This window comes from Vulpes lagopus, chromosome 1 (assembly GCF_018345385.1).
Source record: "Vulpes lagopus strain Blue_001 chromosome 1, ASM1834538v1, whole genome shotgun sequence".
NCBI lineage: Eukaryota > Metazoa > Chordata > Mammalia > Carnivora > Canidae > Vulpes > Vulpes lagopus.
Window position 1 is genome coordinate 143,027,373 of NC_054824.1, and position 17,312 is coordinate 143,044,684.

The 17,312-nt window shown below is 43.7% G+C and overlaps 1 protein-coding gene across 2 annotated transcripts in view; it reads right to left on the bottom strand.

Moving 5' to 3' along the window:
• GATAD2B (GATA zinc finger domain containing 2B) overlaps window positions 1-17,312 on the bottom strand; it is a 105,288-nt gene that overhangs the window by 5,613 nt on the left and 82,363 nt on the right. The window contains exons 2-10 of one of the 2 annotated variants that reach the window (XM_041744336.1): window positions 12,638-12,973; window positions 8,393-8,522; window positions 6,308-6,439; window positions 5,864-5,995; window positions 5,295-5,465; window positions 4,485-4,797; window positions 1,573-1,775; window positions 389-499; window positions 183-300 (exon numbers count right to left, since the gene is read on the bottom strand). In XM_041744336.1, coding sequence (XP_041600270.1) covers window positions 183-300; window positions 389-499; window positions 1,573-1,775; window positions 4,485-4,797; window positions 5,295-5,465; window positions 5,864-5,995; window positions 6,308-6,439; window positions 8,393-8,522; window positions 12,638-12,972 — 1,645 coding nt within the window. In that variant the 5' untranslated portion in view covers window position 12,973. Of the gene's footprint in view, window positions 1-182; window positions 301-388; window positions 500-1,572; window positions 1,776-4,484; window positions 4,801-5,294; window positions 5,466-5,863; window positions 5,996-6,307; window positions 6,440-8,392; window positions 8,523-12,637; window positions 12,974-17,312 lie in introns of both variants that reach the window. The other variant, XM_041744326.1, reaches the window with a different exon arrangement.

The following is a 17,312-nucleotide window of genomic DNA, read 5'->3' on the forward strand; positions in this document are numbered from 1 at the left end:
GTTCATCACTAAAGCCCTAGGGTGCTCTGGTTTGAATGTATCATGAATTTAGCCAACATATGCCAAATAACAGTGAATGGAGAGGGGTGTAAAGAGCCGACACAGAAGAATAAACTATTCACCCAAAGAGCTGCATCCTAACCAGCTGGTCCCTGAAGAGCTCTTCCCACAGCCCCTCTCACCTGGCATCCCGAGGAGGCCACCTGGCACAGACAGCTGGGGTGCCTGTGCGAAGTTGGACAGCATGGAACGGGCAGAGGTGGGTATGCCACGCTGGAGGCTGCTCTGGGGCTGTGGAGCCTGCAGTGGAGAGCAGACGGTGGATCACAACATTGCAGCCACGGCAGGGATAAGGGGGAAGTAAGGAGATGGGAGGACAGAACCTCACCTGCCGAAGGGTATGATGTCTCATTATGGTGTCTTGTTTACTGACACTGGACACGGCTGGAGCCGCAGTGGGGGACAGGGCAGCCTGCTGCTGAAGTCGCTGTTCAATTTCCTGTTGGGAGTCATCAGGTCAACTTGTCAGGACAGCCCCCAATTTCCTACCCAGAAAACCTAGAGGTTGTCTTCTCTCTGATGCTGCCAGCGATTAAGGGGATATGGAAAAGTCAAGAGTTGGATGGGATGGGTGCACTAAGATCTCTGGGCACAAGGAGCCAACACCGCCTTGCCAGTCAATGGATCTATGTGTCCAGGAAAGCGGACGCTCAGAAGCTGGCAGGAGGGATCCCTTGGTGGCTCAGCGATTTAGCACCTGCCTTCTGCCTAGGGTGTGATCCTGATGTCCCAGGATTGAGTCCCACATCGGGCTTCCTGCATGGAGCCTGCTTCTCCCTCTGTCTGTGTCTCTGCCTCTCTCTCTGTGCCTCTCATGAATAAATAAATAAAATCTTTAAAAAAAACAAACCTTAAAAAAAAAAAGCTGGCAGGAGAGGTCTGGATGGTGGCAACCAGCTGATTGATGCGATGAAGTCTGACGAGTTTACTGAAGTTTTTTGACTCCTGTCTACCCATTTTCCAGAATATTCATGATGTTACCCAAAGGGGTCTGATGGGTAATGGAGGGGAGATGGGACAGAGAAGGATCCAAGCTTCCCAACACATCTTCCCATCTCTCATATGTTCCGATTCTGTTAACACTATAGGGCATGTCCACTCACCCCATGCCCCTCCTCCCTGACCATGTTACAGTCCACTCTCTCCGCTGTCATCCCCTTGCCAAACATGGACTGTGGAGATTCTGTCTCTCAAAGAGATTTCCAGTTCAGGTTTGAGAAGGAAATGAAGAGTGAATGGAGGGGTTTCTATGGCACCTCTACGGAGAGCCATGTCTCAGCCTCCTATCCCTCCTCACATGCGCCACTCTGTTGTTAGGCTATTGCCCAACCAGAGAATGTCAAATGGAAATGGGAAAACAAAATATAAGGAGAGAAATAGGGAACCCAGACTTTGAGGCCTAGGCCGTTGGGATTGTGGGGATCACACAGACAGCTCCTCTAAACTAGAAGGAACTACCTTTTGGGAAAACCCAACTTGAGCAGGTGGCTAGTGAGAAGTCAGAATTCTTACCTGTTCCTGCTGTAGGGCTTTAACAAAAGCATTTTTCAGCCGGTTGGTGTGTTCAGCCTTTAGAGCCTTCTTCTGGTTGGAGGTCATACACTGCTCACACAGAATCTTACCATTCTTTTCCTGCTTCCAGTGGGGGGTGAAGTCTGTGCGGCATTGAGCACACACAAAGGGTTCAACCCGCAGGAGTGAGGCGCAACTTTTGCCTAGATGCCAACAAAAAGAATAATCAGGGCTTTCACATTTCTCCATCTTCTGTTCCTTCATCAAATGAACTTTTTTTTTTTTTTTAAGATTTTATTTATTCATTCATGAGAGATAGAGGGGGGGGGGGGGCAGAAACACAGGCAGAGGGAGACGCAGGCCCCATGCAGGGAGCCTGATATGGGACTCGATCCCAGGACTCCAGGATCATGCCCTGGGATAAAAAGGCAGGCACCAAACCGCTGAACCACCCAGGGAGCCCTCAAATGAACTTTTTAGAAGGTTATTCTGCTGAATTAAGAAAGAGATTCTACAATTTATTTATACTTTTTAATTTAAAAAAATTTTTTAAGATTTTATTTATTTATTCATGAGAGACACACAGAGACAGGCAGACACAGGCAGAGGGAGAAGCAGGCTCCATGCAGGGAGCCTGATGCAGGATTCAATCCTGGGATTCCAGGATCACGCCCTGGGCCAAAGGCAGGCACTAAACTGCTGAGCCACCCAGGGATCCCTATTTTTATATTTTTAAAGATTTTTATTTATTTACTCATGAGAGACACAGAGAGAAGGCAGAGACATAGGCAGAGGGAGAAGCAGGCTCCAAGCAGGGAGCCCGAAGTGGGATCACACCCTGAAGCACGCTCAACCGCTAAGCCATCCAGGCACCCCGAGATTCTTTTTTTTAAATATATATTTTTTTTATTATTTATTTTTGATAGTCATACAGAGAGAGAGAGGCAGAGACACAGGCAGAGGGAGAAGCAGGCTCCATGCACCGGGAGCCTGACGTGGGATTCGATCCCGGGTCTCCAGGATTGCGCCCTGGGCCAAAGGCAGGCGCCAAACCGCTGTGCCACCCAGGGATCCCGCATCCCGAGATTCTACAGTTTAGAAGATACTTTTATTTAATTTGACTGTAACAAGGTCACTGAGGGACTCAGAAATACCGCTCCATGTAAAGACAAGGAAGCAAAGTGTAAGCAGCATGGCTCCTAACAACAAAGCTGGCATAAGAACCCCAGCTCCCTGACTTCTTATTTCAACAAGAAGGAAACATGTTTAATTCCATCCAACTCGGCCAACACTTTGGCTGTTTGGAATCCTTTTACATCAGACTGCACCTATCCCGGGCCCAGACACTTAAAATTTTTAGTTATCAGTGTCCAAATCACACACTTTGTGATCTGTTTATAGTCAATACTGAGTCCTTCAGGCACCTTCCTCTACAGTCAAGTGTTCCGCTAAGTCTATATGTTCAGAAATTCAGGCTTACTAACTTTGGTTGGTGTTAATACTTGATATTCTGGTTCACAGGTTCCACATGGTCATAGTTTATCTCCTTAAGTCTACTTTCTTTCTTTTTAAGATTTTTTAAAAAAGATTTTATTTATTTATTCATGAGAGACACAGGTGAGAGACAGATGAGAGATACAGAGATATAGGCAGAGGGAGAAGCAGACTCCATGCAGGGAGCCCAATGTGGGAATCGATCCTGGGACCGTGGGATTACTCCCTGAGCCAAAGGTGGACGCTCAACTGCTGAGCTACCTAGGCATCCCTTTTTTAAAGATTTTATTTATTTACTCATGAAAAAAACAGAGAGGGCAGCCCTGGTGGTGCAGTGGTTTTGCGCCCCCCTGCAGCCCAAGGTGTGATCCTGGTAGACCCGGAATCAAGTCCCAGGTTGAGCTTCCTGCATGGAGCCTGCTTCTCCCTCTGCCTGTGTCTCTGCCTCTGTGTGTCTCTATGAATGGATAAATAAAATCTTTAAATAAATGAATAAAAATAAATAAATAAATAAATAAATAAATAAATAATAAATAAAATTTTAAAAAAGAAAGAGAGAGAGAGGCAGAGACATGGAGGAAGAAGCAGGCTCCATGTAGGAAGCCCAATGCAGGACTTGATCCTAGGACCCCAGGATTACTCCCTGAGCTGAAGGCAGATGCTCAACCACTGAGCCACCCAGGTGCCCCTTAAGTCTACTTTTTCAACTGTAAGTGTTCAAATGGCAGGGACTGCTCAATGCCAAACAGACATGGAGATTAAAAATAAGTGTTCAGGGATCCCTGGGTGGCGCAGCGGTTTGGCGCCTGCCTTTGGCCCAGGGTGTGATCCTGGAGACCCGGGATCGAATCCCACATCGGGCTCCCGGTGCATGGAGCCTGCTTCTCCCTCTGCCTGTGTCTCTGCCTCTCTCTCAATCTGTGACTATCATAAATAAATAAAAAATTAAAAAAAAAATAAGTGTTCAAATTATGCATATTTCATTCTAGGCACCAATGAAAAGAACTAAATATACTGTAAAAAATATACAAGATATACAAATATAGTAAAAATATTAAACCTAAGCTATACTGACACACGAAAAGTGTTTCTGATGTGCTGCTCCCAAAAAGCCTCTGAATAAGGAACAAGTAGGGACGCCTGGGTGGCTCAGTGGTTGAATGTCTGCCTTTGGCTCAGGGCGTGATCCTGGAGTCCCGGGATTGAGTCCCACATCGAGCTTCCTGCATGGAGCCTGTTTCTCCCTCTGCCTGTGTCTCTGCTTCTGTCTCTCTCTCTCTCATGGATAAATAAAGAAAATATTAAAAAAAAAAAAAGGAACAAGTAAGGAGAGGTTACTGACAGTACACAGTACCGTGTCAATCAGGCTCGGCAGCCTCTTGCTGAAATAAAAGACTGACCAGAGGAAGTAGCCTCACCTTGGCTGTCAATGACACTCTGTACGACTTCCTCCAAGCCCACCATGTAGATGAACTCGCTATTGGCTGCACTAGGCAGGAAGTGAAGCAAGGGAGCAGGAGGTTTAGGGGGTGGGATCTCCAGGAGTGTCTTTTCCAGCTGTTTGCGAAGAGCCAATTTGGCTGCAGCCTGGGAGTTGGCAGCATCGGTCATGGCGCTGGGGCTAGGAAGTGGTGAGGACACTCTGTTCACGGTTCCTGGCTGGATGTGGGAGGCAAGGTTCATATAGATGGCAGAGGATGCTGTGCGCTGGCAGGGAACAGAAGAACTCGACTGCTGGAATGCAGGGAGCACAGGGATCAGTGATGGGATGTGGCAGCAAGGGCCAAGTCTTACTTTCATGGCAGAAAACAGTATCTGAGCCTAGTCTGGATTGTTTACATTTCCCAAAACTCAGAAGATAGGAGGTGTCCAACCTCAATGAAACAGAATTCTAGCACAAGGGAAAGGAGAGTGCCCACAAGTGACAACTGCTAAGAGGAAAATGAGGGGATCTCTTTGCCCTCTGTCCTCATGCCTCTTCCCCAGGCCCTGCTTTCTTCCAGGCAGGTGTCAGCTCGCTGCTGCTCTGCTATGCAGCCTCCCTCGTCTATTCCTATCCTTAGGAAATTCCTCTGTTTCCACTTTCAGGACTGCGGTGAATCCAAGTGCCACCAAAACTACCCTGGGTTGTCCTACAGCTTCTCTATATCAAAAACTTTAAATTCTATGGTTCTTTTAACAAAGAAAGCAAATAAAAGATTTCTCTGTTTCCATATTAGGGCTCTTACCGGTTGGTAATTGATGGCAGGATTCATGTTGGGTGTTGTGGTGCGTACAAGGCCAGGCTTGGGTGGGCCCCGCTGACCCTGGAGCTGAGTTGGGTTTGGTGCAATAACACGTTGAGACATCAACATATGTGGGAGGGTGGTATTGGTCGCTGACCGGATGACACTGTGACCCTGAAGGGGAAGAAGAGGAAATGAAGTCAGAGGGGGTAAAATGCCTATACCACATAGCTGAGTGGAAACGTAGTCAGGCTTGGTAATTTTGTCTAATGATCTATGAAATAAATGTACCATCAATGTAAACCCTAATTAGTGGTATAAGCTATCTAACCCTAGATGGAAAGGGCTAAGCTAGAACTGTCCAGATAAGAAAAATAATAATGGGAAGATGAGGATATTCATGATACGGTGCTACCAAGTGCCACCACACTCCAATCATGCCAGAAGGGACCCACGACAGTAACAGCACCTCTACCATAGTGGGGTTCTTCTATAATGATCACAAAAGTCCCAAACCAGAGATGGGATGGATAGGGATCTCTAATACAAAGACCCTGTGGTGGGCCACATACCTGTAATGTTCTCAGACTCTGTGGTTCAACCCCTTGGGCCCCTGGCCGGGAGGGAAGCTTCGACAGGCCCTGCTGTGCCCCATGAGCAGGAGACGGCTGAACGATGGATGCTGCATTCTGCACAACTGGGGTCTGGGGGAGAGAAAAGACAGTGAAACACAGAAAGAAAGCTGGTACACTCCCAGACCTTTAAAATTTCTTGTTGGGGTGAAGCTTATGTTGACCACAAGGAAAAATAAGAAAAATGGAACCAAGGCTTTCTTTCTTGATTAAAGCCTAAGATTAAAAAAAATAAATAAAAAAATATATAAACTATTATATATATATATAAATATTCTTAGAAACTAAAAAAAACATGGAACCAGAGAAAAATGGACTACCCAACCGAACCTACCCAAGTCAGTCCATTCTCAAACCCACATCCATATTTCTAGGGCATAATACCTTCTGGACCACGTTCTCTTTCTGTAGCTGGCTCTGCCTCAGTTTCTTTAATAGCACCAGCCGGGCTTCTTCCAATCGCAGCTCATCCCTTAGCTGCTTGATGAGCTGCTGCCGTTCTTCCATGCCTTTCCCCTAAGAAAACAGGAGGCAGTTAACTATGGGAGCAGGGACCCAGAGTCCCTTCCTGCAAGATGTTCTCTTCTTCTAGGTTTGATATCATCTTCCACACGAAGCAGAAGGAGCAATGGGGCTGCTATCTTTGTGTCTCTGGAGTCCAGAACAGTGCTTGGAATTTAGCAGGTGCTCAAAAAATGCTTACAGAATGAGAGGAGAGACCACATGTAAATCATAATCAACCAGATTTGCCAAAATAGAAGAATGCTCACAGGGAGACACTGCTTTCCTTTAAAATAATGTTTCTAGGGATATCTGGGTAGCTCAGTGGTTGAGCGCCTGCCTCCAGCCCAGGGTGAGATCCTGGAGTTCTGGGATCGAGTCCCATATCGGGCTCCCTGCGTGAGGCCTGCTTCTCCCTCTGCCTGTGTCTCTGCCTCTCTCTCTCTGTCTCTCATGAATAAATAGATAAGAAATCTTTTTTTAATTTTTATTTATTTTTATAATAAATTTTTTATTGGTGTTCAATTTGCCAACATACAGAATAACACCGAGTGCTCATCCCGTCTTTTTATTCATTCATTCATGAGAATACACAATAGATTTTTAATCTATTTATTCATGAGAGAGAGAGAGAGAGAGAGAGAGAGGCAGAGACACAGGCAGAGGGAGAAGCAGGCCCCACGCAGGGAGCCCAATATGGGACTCGATCCTGGGTTTCTAGGATCAGGCCCTGGGTTGAAGGCGGCGCTAACTGCTGAGCTGCCCAATAAATAAAAAATCTTAAAAAAAAAAAAAAAAGTTTCTGGATCTTTTCAAGCCAAGTTTCTTCTAGATATAAAAACTTAGGAATCCCTTCATGTTATAAGAACCAGGATAGAGTGGTTCCAGTCAAGAATTTACGTTATGTGACTTACGAAGTTTTGTTTTCATTTTCTGAAAGATGGATTATACTGAATATGCTTTGTCAAACTGTCTTCTTCACTTGGTTCTAATAGTTCCTTCTAAAAGGAGTGCCTGGCTGGCTCAGTAGGGAGGTGGAGCCTGTGACTCTTGATCTTGAGGTTGTAGATTCAAGCCCCGTGCTGGGTGTAGAGGTTACTGAAAAATAAAATCTTTAGGGGAGCCTGGGTGGCTCAGTTGGTTGAGCATCCGACTCTTGATTTCAGCTCAAGTCATGATCTCAGGGGCCATGAGACTGAGCCCCCTGACGGGCTCTGCACACAGTGGGTAGTCTGCTTGAGACTCTCCCTCTCCCTCTGTCCCTCTCCCCACTTATGGTCTAAAATAAAGAAATCTTTTTTCTTAAACTGTTTTTTTTTAAAAAAAGATTTTATTTATTTATTCATGAGACAGAGAGAGAGAGAGAGAGAGAGACATAGGCAGAGGGAGAAGCAGGTCCCCTGTGGGGACCCAGATGTGGGACTTGATCCCAGGACTCCAGGATCACACCCTGAGCCAAAGGCAGATGCTCAACCTCTGAGCCACCTAGGCGTCCCAAAAATAAGTAAATCTTTAAAAAATAATATAGGGGGATCCCTGGGTGGCGCAGCGGTTTGGCGCCTGCCTTTGGCCCAGGGAGCGATCCTGGAGACTTGGGATCGAATCCCACGTCGGGCTCCCGGTGCATGGAGCCTGCTTCTCCCTCTGCCTGTGTCTCTGCCTCTCTCTCTCTCTCTCTGTGACTATCATAAATAAATAAATTAAAAAAAATAAATAAATAAAAATAAAAAATAAAAAATAATATAAAGTAAAAATCTTAAGAAAATAAAAAAACTAAAAGGGCATGCCCTTGAGGTTGAGAATCACTTATAAAAAGTTTCATCAATGGGTAATTATTTAATTAAAAAAATAAACTATGAAAAACACAGAACTGGGACTCTTAGAGAACTGAAGAAAATAGAAGAAGCAAACAATGAAGAAAGAAATTTTTTTCTTTCTTCTTCTTCTTCTTCTTTTTTTTTTTTTTACCTTAAACATCTCTAGGTTGGCTGCTTTGAGTCTTTCTTCCATTCGGGAACTGGAGCGGGGGCTGGAAGCCTCATTATCAGATAAAACAATGATGTCTGGGGAAGGAGTCAGCCTTCCTCGGTCTGGCTCACTAGACAAGAAAAGAAAAAATTAAGGTATTTCAACAGTGAATGTTCACAGAAAACTTAAAACTTTTTTTCTACACTGAACAAAGAAATCCAATGGAACTTAGGTCTGTCCCAATTCACCAAGGGGACTCAAATCCTAGATGAAGAAGACACTGAAGTGGTGCTAAAGCCTCAGCAAAAGTACTTTCCATCCAAATGCCTTGTGTGGGGACAAGACACACATAGTGACTAGCTCCAAAAATGGGAGTAAGAGATGAGTGTTATGACATTGATTTGAATCAAAATTCTAAATGTTTTCCTTGTATCTCACTCTCCTTTGGGTTGTCTCATTAGTTGTGCAGAGGCTCAAGAAGGAAAACACTAGCTGGAAGGGGGAAGAAGGGCAAAGGCAAAGGCAGGAGAGCTTAGCTGCAGATGGTACACGACTAAAGAAGCAGCTCGTATATTGGTGACAACATGGTGCTGGCTATCTAAGAATTTACAAAAGAGATTATATGACCACCCTAATGGTAGTCTGACCTGTCAAGGGTTAAGGTAGAAGAAAGTACTGTAGTCAGCTGCTTGAGGGAATGCATGGTGCTAAGTCTTCTGGAGGATTCAAACTCCAGAACTAGATATATGGAACTTGCATCTACTGGCTAGACTTCTACTTAGCATCTTCCCTCAGCAAGAAAACTCTCCAGAAATGACTCTGAGATCTGGGTCCCTTTATTCTCAATCTTATCAGACAATTATAGTTTTGGTCTTTGGGGGCTAGCTGTCAAAGCATCATACTTGTTTCTCTAAGATGGTAAAAAATGGTATTGAATGAATTGAATGGTACTGAATTCTGGAGATTATAATTGTCTTAGGTTCCCAAATCAATGACATCTTCTAACTCTGATCTCCCAGAACCTACTTCCTTGAGATTTTAGGTGCAGTTAGGAATATACGGATCTAAAGCAATGTGTAGGGGCACCTGGGTGGCTCAGATTACTAAGCGTCTGCCTTCGGCTAAGGTCATGATCCCAGGTCATCGAATTCTTAACATCCACAGATCTTTAGACCTGAGAATCTCTCTACCATTTCTCTACGTCCCCTGTTCCAGCTGTTGGGACACTGATGCCTTTTGAACAGGGCACCCTGGCTAGTTGGGATAAGGATCCAATTTCTCAATAGGGTAAAACAGAATTGGTAAAATCAACCAAATTCAGCTAAGAAAACAGAATACAGGGACAGAGTGACATGCATGACTATATTAGAAACTATTACATTTGTCTGGATTGCTCTATAACCACTGGTTGCACACAGCAAGCTGAAGATGTGGGGTTACAGAAAAAGAAGCCACTAGAGGGAGAAGAGCCCATGTTTCTCTGACCCCGAGTTGCTGGAATAATGGTCAGGCCTGCAGTGTTGGATTTCATTTTCTGGTGATTTCATTTTCCATTTCTATATTCCTTCATCCCTTCCTCCCATCCCAACACTAACACAGGTGACTAATTTCTACTTCTACTTGGATTCCCAGTGTCTATTTACATCAACAATCTGAAGCTCCTTCCATTCTGGTCCTGGCTGGATACATACATCAAGATTATCTCTAAGCTAACAAATTCCTCCTTGCTCAAATGAATGCCACCCACTGCTTCAGGACTGCCCAGCACTAAGACAGGCAGAGACATTCCTGGATGGAGACTGTGGGACTAACCAGCACCTATCGAGAAGTTGTATCTGAGAACAACCCTAACTAAATGATATGTTATTCCTGGATATAAATCAGATCCACATTAGATAGATAATAGTACAGGCAAGACAAAACCCAAGTAAAGTTCTGTTTCATTCTTTGTTTTTTTACTTCTGACTTGAGATTCTGGTCTTACTAATTAATCAAGCTTTCCAGGGACAGAAATTATTTTGCTACTTTCCCAAATATATATGTGATTTACATTATTTGGTGTTCTTAAGTATGAAACTTTACCTGTTGGAGAGAGATTACTAAAACTCTGATTTGTTGCTGACATCACTTATGAGTCAGACTGGCAGATTCCCAAAAGCTGTTACTTCCAATCCTCATTCTAGTAGTAAAAACAACTAAATAGAAAGAAAACTGCCATGTTTCTCTAGCATCCCAGAATATAAGCAGTGGTTTCACACACACCTTATTTCATATACATTATAACCTTCCTGGCAAAAAAATAAATTAAAGGGGATCCCTGGGTGGCGCAGCGGATTGGCGCCTGCCTTTGGCCCAGGGCGCGATCCTGGAGACCCGGGATCGAGTCCCACGTCAGGCTCCCAGTGCATGGAGCCTGCTTCTCCCTCTGCCTGTGTCTCTGCCCCTCTCTCTCTCTCTCTCTCTCTGACTATCATAAATAAATTAAAAAAAAATTAAAAAAAAATAAATTAATTAAAAATAAATTTAAAAAAGATTTAGGCAATTATGATATGGCTATCACTGATGTCAGGGGCTCTGCATTCTTTCTGCTTTAAAATTGCCTTTTTAAAATCCAGATCAAAGATACTGTTGTTCTCCTTGCTGAACGATCTGTCAATCCTGTTCACTCTTATAAAAAGCTTGGGGCTAAGTGGAAATAATTGTCAGTATATCTGGTGAAAGGGGAGAAGTGTCAGGGGCCAATAGAATGGGGATCTAGATAGTTTACATCAATCCTCTTTTCCTGGAGACCATTAAAAACAGTTCCTGGTTTCCAAAGGATCAAGTTTCAAAAGTTCATCCCTCTAAAATAAAAACTGAATGCAAAAAAAAAAAAAAAAAAAAAAAAAATGAATGCAATGGTAGAGTTTTCAGCAGTCTTGACTTTTCAACACAGAATTTATTTACCATAATACCAATAATAGTACTACTGACATCTCACCAGAGTGTATAACAATATTTCTACGAAAAATGCACTTTCAGAGTCAATTTGGGATGTGAGGACTCCATCCAACATTTATCCTCTTCCACCTCCCAATTCAAGTAGGATCAGTACTTGCTCCAGAAGGGTGAGGGTGGCTGATGGGCAAGTGGGTTGCTCCGGGGCATGGTCTCACTTATCTGCTTTCTTTTTTCTTAAAAGATCTCAGGATTAATCTATTTTCATAATATTCTGCTGATACTACATATAGCTTCCAAGCTACCCAAGGATTCTTCTCCTTTTATGACCAATTGGTAATTTATCTAAAGTTTCCTAAGGGTTTTAAATGCTATTACCAAGAATAATGATCCCTCATTGGCTGTGGTTTAAAAAAATAATCCAGGGATAGTACTACTAAGTAAACATTAGAAGCTAGAGAAAGAAGCCCAGGTAAGGCTCTAACCCTTCCTTTCTTTCTCCTTCAATCATAAGACAAATTCAGGAAGGCCAGCTAGAGGGCAAGTGGACACTGAAGAGTAATTCTCATGCCCTATCAGCTATATCTGAACTCTTAATAAACTGAATGTTCTCAGAGCTAGGGTTGTCCAAGCTATCTATGATTCACTGTTCTGGAAATCATCACCCTCAGCCAGGACCTCTTAGCACGTGCTCCACTGTTTCAAGTACTCAGCCTTGACAGACACCAGAAAAAAGTCCTGTGAAAACGTGTGCCTGTGAGAGTGCACACGCACAAGAACGAGTGTCTGTGTACAACATATATATGTTTATGCACGTGTGGAAGTTGAAGACAGTGGCACAAACAAACCAAGAATGCAGAGAATTAGCACATGAAGACAATTTCCTTGTTCACACAAGAGGAGCAGGGCCCATCTTTTTGGATGTAACAGAAATGAGGACTCCTTAACAGATTCTGAAACTCTCAGGGTGACTTGAAAGAAAGACTATTGCCCTTCTAAAATGGCCCTAAGATTGGAATGAAGCCAGTATCATCTCACTTCCAACTGGTATAGCAGCTCTAAGGTGCCTCTCTCATCCAAAAATGACCATTTTATCTTAAGGGTGTTAACTACAGGATTCTCTGAGTGCTAAGCAGATATATGAGGCATTGAGTTTCATTTGGAAGTGAGAAGAATTCATGGTCAAGCCAAATGGCACACATACGTCTTCTTTCAAGAAGCACCTCCTCTCCCTGGAATTCATCCCATTTTCACAGGCTTAGTTTTTGAGGAGACCCCACTGCGGGAGGCAGCTGAACCATGCCATACCTCCGCCTTGCACTCATATCCACAGGCTCATCACTGATGTTTTCTTTGCCAGGCCTTCCAGAAGTCCTGTTGTCTCCATGAGGCCTGAGATTCCCATTGAGCTTCTCTTCATAGCCCTTGACACCACTGCTATCCTGTTTGGTGGGCAACTCATGTGGCACCTCAAGATTCGCCAGATCCTTCCGTTTAAGGAGTGCCAGCATTTTCAGGCGTTCCATGGCCTCATGACCCTCCATTTTGAGTCGTTTAGCCAGGACATCATCTCGCTCATCTGCTGGGTCCAAGCTCCGCTTCAACAGGTTCAGGCGAAGAGCATCTTCTGTCATTCTATCCATCCTACAGAAAGGAAAATACAAGTGAGATCAGAACACAGCCCCTTCAACAGTCCATAAGGAACAAGGGTGGGTGGCAGAGGTACTTGGCAGAATTACAGGGGTACCCCGGCTGGTTCAGCTGGTAAAGCCTGCAACTCTTGATCTCAGGGTTGTGAGTTCAAGCCCCACACTGAGGGTAGTGCCTACTTAAAAAAAAGATCATAGATACATGGAAGCTTAAAGGTCATGAGCTTACTTACCCTCTATCTTCCCAGAATACCTATACTAAATGAGATTTCTCCACTCAACTTCAGCAGTGGAAAGTAAATTTCAATTACTTTGTAGTCATCGAGGTCCTTACTATATCACCACTACACTCACCTGGATGGTCCATTAAAAGCCTACATCTCTTAGAAACTAACATTCTTTTGTGACTGGCTTTTTTGTGTCTGTATACTCAAAGTCAGATGACTTGGTTTTAACTATCATACCAAATTCTTCTCCTGGAAAATGACTTTTATGAATAGGAAACTCCTCAGATCACCCAGACAGATCTTCAATTGGTCTATCTTAGGGGAAATATGAGAAAGATGAACTAAACAAAGTGCATTTAATGGAAAGCCTCAGCTGTCTGGATGCAATAAGTCTACATAGATACAGATTCAGTATCTTAAGATACTTGGCTTTAGGGGCGCCTGGCTGGCTCAGTTCAAAAGCACGTGACTCTTGATCACAGGGTTGTGAGTTCAAGCCCATTGGGCATGGAGCTTACTTAGAAAAAAAAAAAAAAAGATAACATGGCCTTAATGAAAGACTCAGGTGTTTAGGCTGATAAGAGGTTAATACTTTCTCCACTTACGCAGCAAAATTATTAAAGGCAAGAAAATTATCATTTTCCCTCTCACTTTGATTTTTTATGCTAACAAAATCTAAATGCAGCATTTCTTCCATACTTTTAAATCCAGGGCTGTTTTCCTGGTAGGAAATAACAATAAGGCACTGGAAAGAAAATTTTTTGAGTCATAGAAACATAGGTTCAAACTGCTAATTACTTTTATAAGGTCAAATATTTAATAAGTTACTTTATCTCCCTAAATTTCAATTTTATCTGTAAAAGTGGGTACTTAGAAGATGACCAACAAAATTTAATTTCTATACCCTAGGATTATGGACTTCTATACCTAAAATAAGAGATCAAGCCCAATAATTCACAGACTCAGCAGGACAGAGAAAACTACCAATGTTAATTGGTGCTCTTGCAAAGAAAATTATGTTTGTGCTTGCGGCATCTTCCTTCTTGTAGCAAGGAGTAATAGAAGAGCTATTCGATCCCTTCTTGGGTATGGCAAAAACAACAACAATAACAACAAAAAGAAACAGACATTTTGGCTATCAGGAAAAAAGTCAAGAAGCCAGAGCTCTGAAATTTTGGGTAATGTCTTTTTTTCTTTCTTTTCTTTCTTTTTTTTCCCTCCCTCCCTCCTTCCCTTCCTTCTCTCTCTCTCTCCCTCCCTCCCTCCCTTCCTTAAAGATTTTATTTACTTATCATGAGAGACACAGAGAGAGAGAGAGGCAGACACACAGGCAGAGGGAGAAGCAGGCACCCCGCAGGGAGCCTGATGCGAGACTCAATTCCAGGACCCCAGGATCACACCCTGAGCCAAAGATGGACACTCAACCATGGAGCCACCCAGGCACCTTCTTTTTTTGTTTTTCTTTTTAAAAAGATTTTATTTATTTTAGAGAGAGTTGGGGGGGGGGGTGAGTGAGAGAGAGAGACAGCAGTGAGAGTCCGAGCACAAGAAGGGGGAGGGTCAGAGGGAGAAGCAGACTTCCCGCTCAGTGGGGAGCTTGATGTGAGGCTCAATCCTGGGACTACGGGATCGTAACCCTGAGCTGAAGCAGATATGCTTAACTGACTGAGCCACCCAGATGCCCTTTTTCCTTTTAAAAATAAATAAATAAATAAATAAATAAATAAATAAATAAATAAATAAATATTTATTTATGAGAGAGAGAGAGAGAGAGAGAGAGAATGAATGAATATGAGTGGAGGTGTGGCAGAAGGAGAAGCAGGTGCTCCGCTGAGCAGGGAGCCTGATACGGGACTCAATCACAGGACTCTGAGGTCATGACCTGAGCTGATGGCAGATGCTTATTGACTGAGCCACCCAGGCGCCCCTGGGTAATATTTCTTAATTGTTTTTATTTTTTGAAGGTTTTATTTATTCATTCATGAGAGACAGAGAGAGAGAGAGAGAGGCAAAGACATAGAGGAGAAGCAGGCTCCTTGCAGGGAGCCCAATGCAGGATTTGATCCTAGGACCCCAGGATCATGACCTGAGCCAAAGGCAGATGCTCAACCACTGAGCCACCCAGGCGCCCCCTTAATTCTCTTTTTAAAAGATCAACTTTATTGAGATGTAATTCACAGATCACACAATCTACCTATTCACAGTGCACATTTTAGGGTGCTGGGTGGCTCAATTGGTCAAGTGGCCAACTCCTGATTTTTGGCTCAGGTCCTGTTCTCATCTTAGTTAGGTACTTGATCTCAAGTACTAAGCCCTGCATTGGGCTCCAAGCTCAGTGAGAAGTCTGCTTGAGGGTTCTCTTCTCTTCCTCTCTCTTTGCCCCTCTCGCGTCTTACGTGTGTACACTCTCAAGTAAATAAATGTAAAAAATAAAGTGCATATCTCATAGGTTATTTTTTCTATTTTTTATTTTTTAAAGATTTTATTCGTTTATTCATGAGAGATAGGGGGCGGGGGGCAGAGACACAGAGAGAGAAGTAGGCTCCATGCAAGTAGCCCGATGTGGGACTAGATCTGGGACTCCAGGATTATGCCCTGGGCCGAAGGCAAGCGCCAAACCACTGAGCCACCCAGGGATCCCCCCTCATAGGTTTTTAGTATATTCCCAAAGCTGTGTAACCATCACCACGATCAATTATTAGAACATCTTTATCATCTACTCCCTAAAAAACCCATACCTATTATAGCAGTCCTTCTATCCCCATCTCTGTCTTCAACTAATTTACTTTGTCTTTAAATCCACAAAATTTCCCCTTTTATGGGGAGTGGGGGTAGAACCAGGAAGTGTACAAGGGAGGAGGTGCAGAGAGAGACTCTTAAGCAGGCTCCATTCCCAGTGCAGAGCCTTACCAGGAGGCTTGATCTCATGACCAGGAGAGATCATGACCTGAGCCCAAATCAAGAGTTGGATGCTAAACTGACTGAACCACCCAGGTGCCCCTGGACTTTTCACATAGATGGAATCATACAATATGTGGTTTTTTTGTGACTGGCTTCTTTCACTGAGCATCATGTTTTTAAGGTTTGTTCATGTTTGTAGCCTGTGTTAGTACTTTGTATCTTTTTATTTCCAAATGTTATTTCATTTGTATAGATATATTTTGTTTGTCCATTTATCAATTTTTTTAAATTTTTTTTTTTAAATTTATTTATGATAGGCACACAGTGAGAGAGAGAGAAGCAGAGACATAGGCAGAGGGAGAAGCGGGCTCCATACACCGGGAGCCCGACGTGGGATTCGATCCCGGGTCTCCAGGATCGCGCCCCGGGCCAAAGGCAGGCGCCAAACCGCTGTGCCACCCAGGGATCCCTGTCCATTTATCAATTGATGGACATCCCCCCACCACCACTTTTTGCTATTATGAACAATGCTGCTATGCAGTTTTGTGTACAAGTTTTTGTGTGAACACGTTTTTAGTTCTCTTGGGTATAGACTTAGGAGGGAACTGCTGCATGGTAACTCTTTGCTCAACATCTGGATGCAGCACTGGGCTTCTTTCCAGATGGGCTGTACCATCTTTTTAAAAATTTTTAAATATTATTTATGAGAGAGAGAGAGAGAGCAAGAAAGCACGGGCATGAGCTTGGGAAGGGACAGAGTGAGAGGGAAAAGTAGGCTCCCCACAGAGCAGGGAGCCTGATGCAGAGCTTGATCCCAGGACCCTGAGATCATGACAGGAGCTGAAGGCAGAAGCTTCACTGACTGAGCCACCCAGGTGCCCCAAGGCTGTACCATTTTTGGTCCACGCCAGCAGCACATGAGGTTCCAACTTCTCCATATCCTCTTAGTTCTATTTTAATAGCTTCAGATAGGGGACATATTCTAGAATATACAGTCTTTAGCTACAGGTCCCCCTAAAAATCTGGTATTTTGATGTAATTTCTGAAGTGGTTTGCCTCCAAAAATTACCCTCAAAGTGGAAATTGGAAAGCTGAATGCTACAGGTCAAAAGTTAACCTCCATCTCCATGTTAACCGTGTTCCAGGGAACTTGATCAACATCTCATATTGAGAGGACTACTAAGAATCCCATGGGGGGACGCTGGG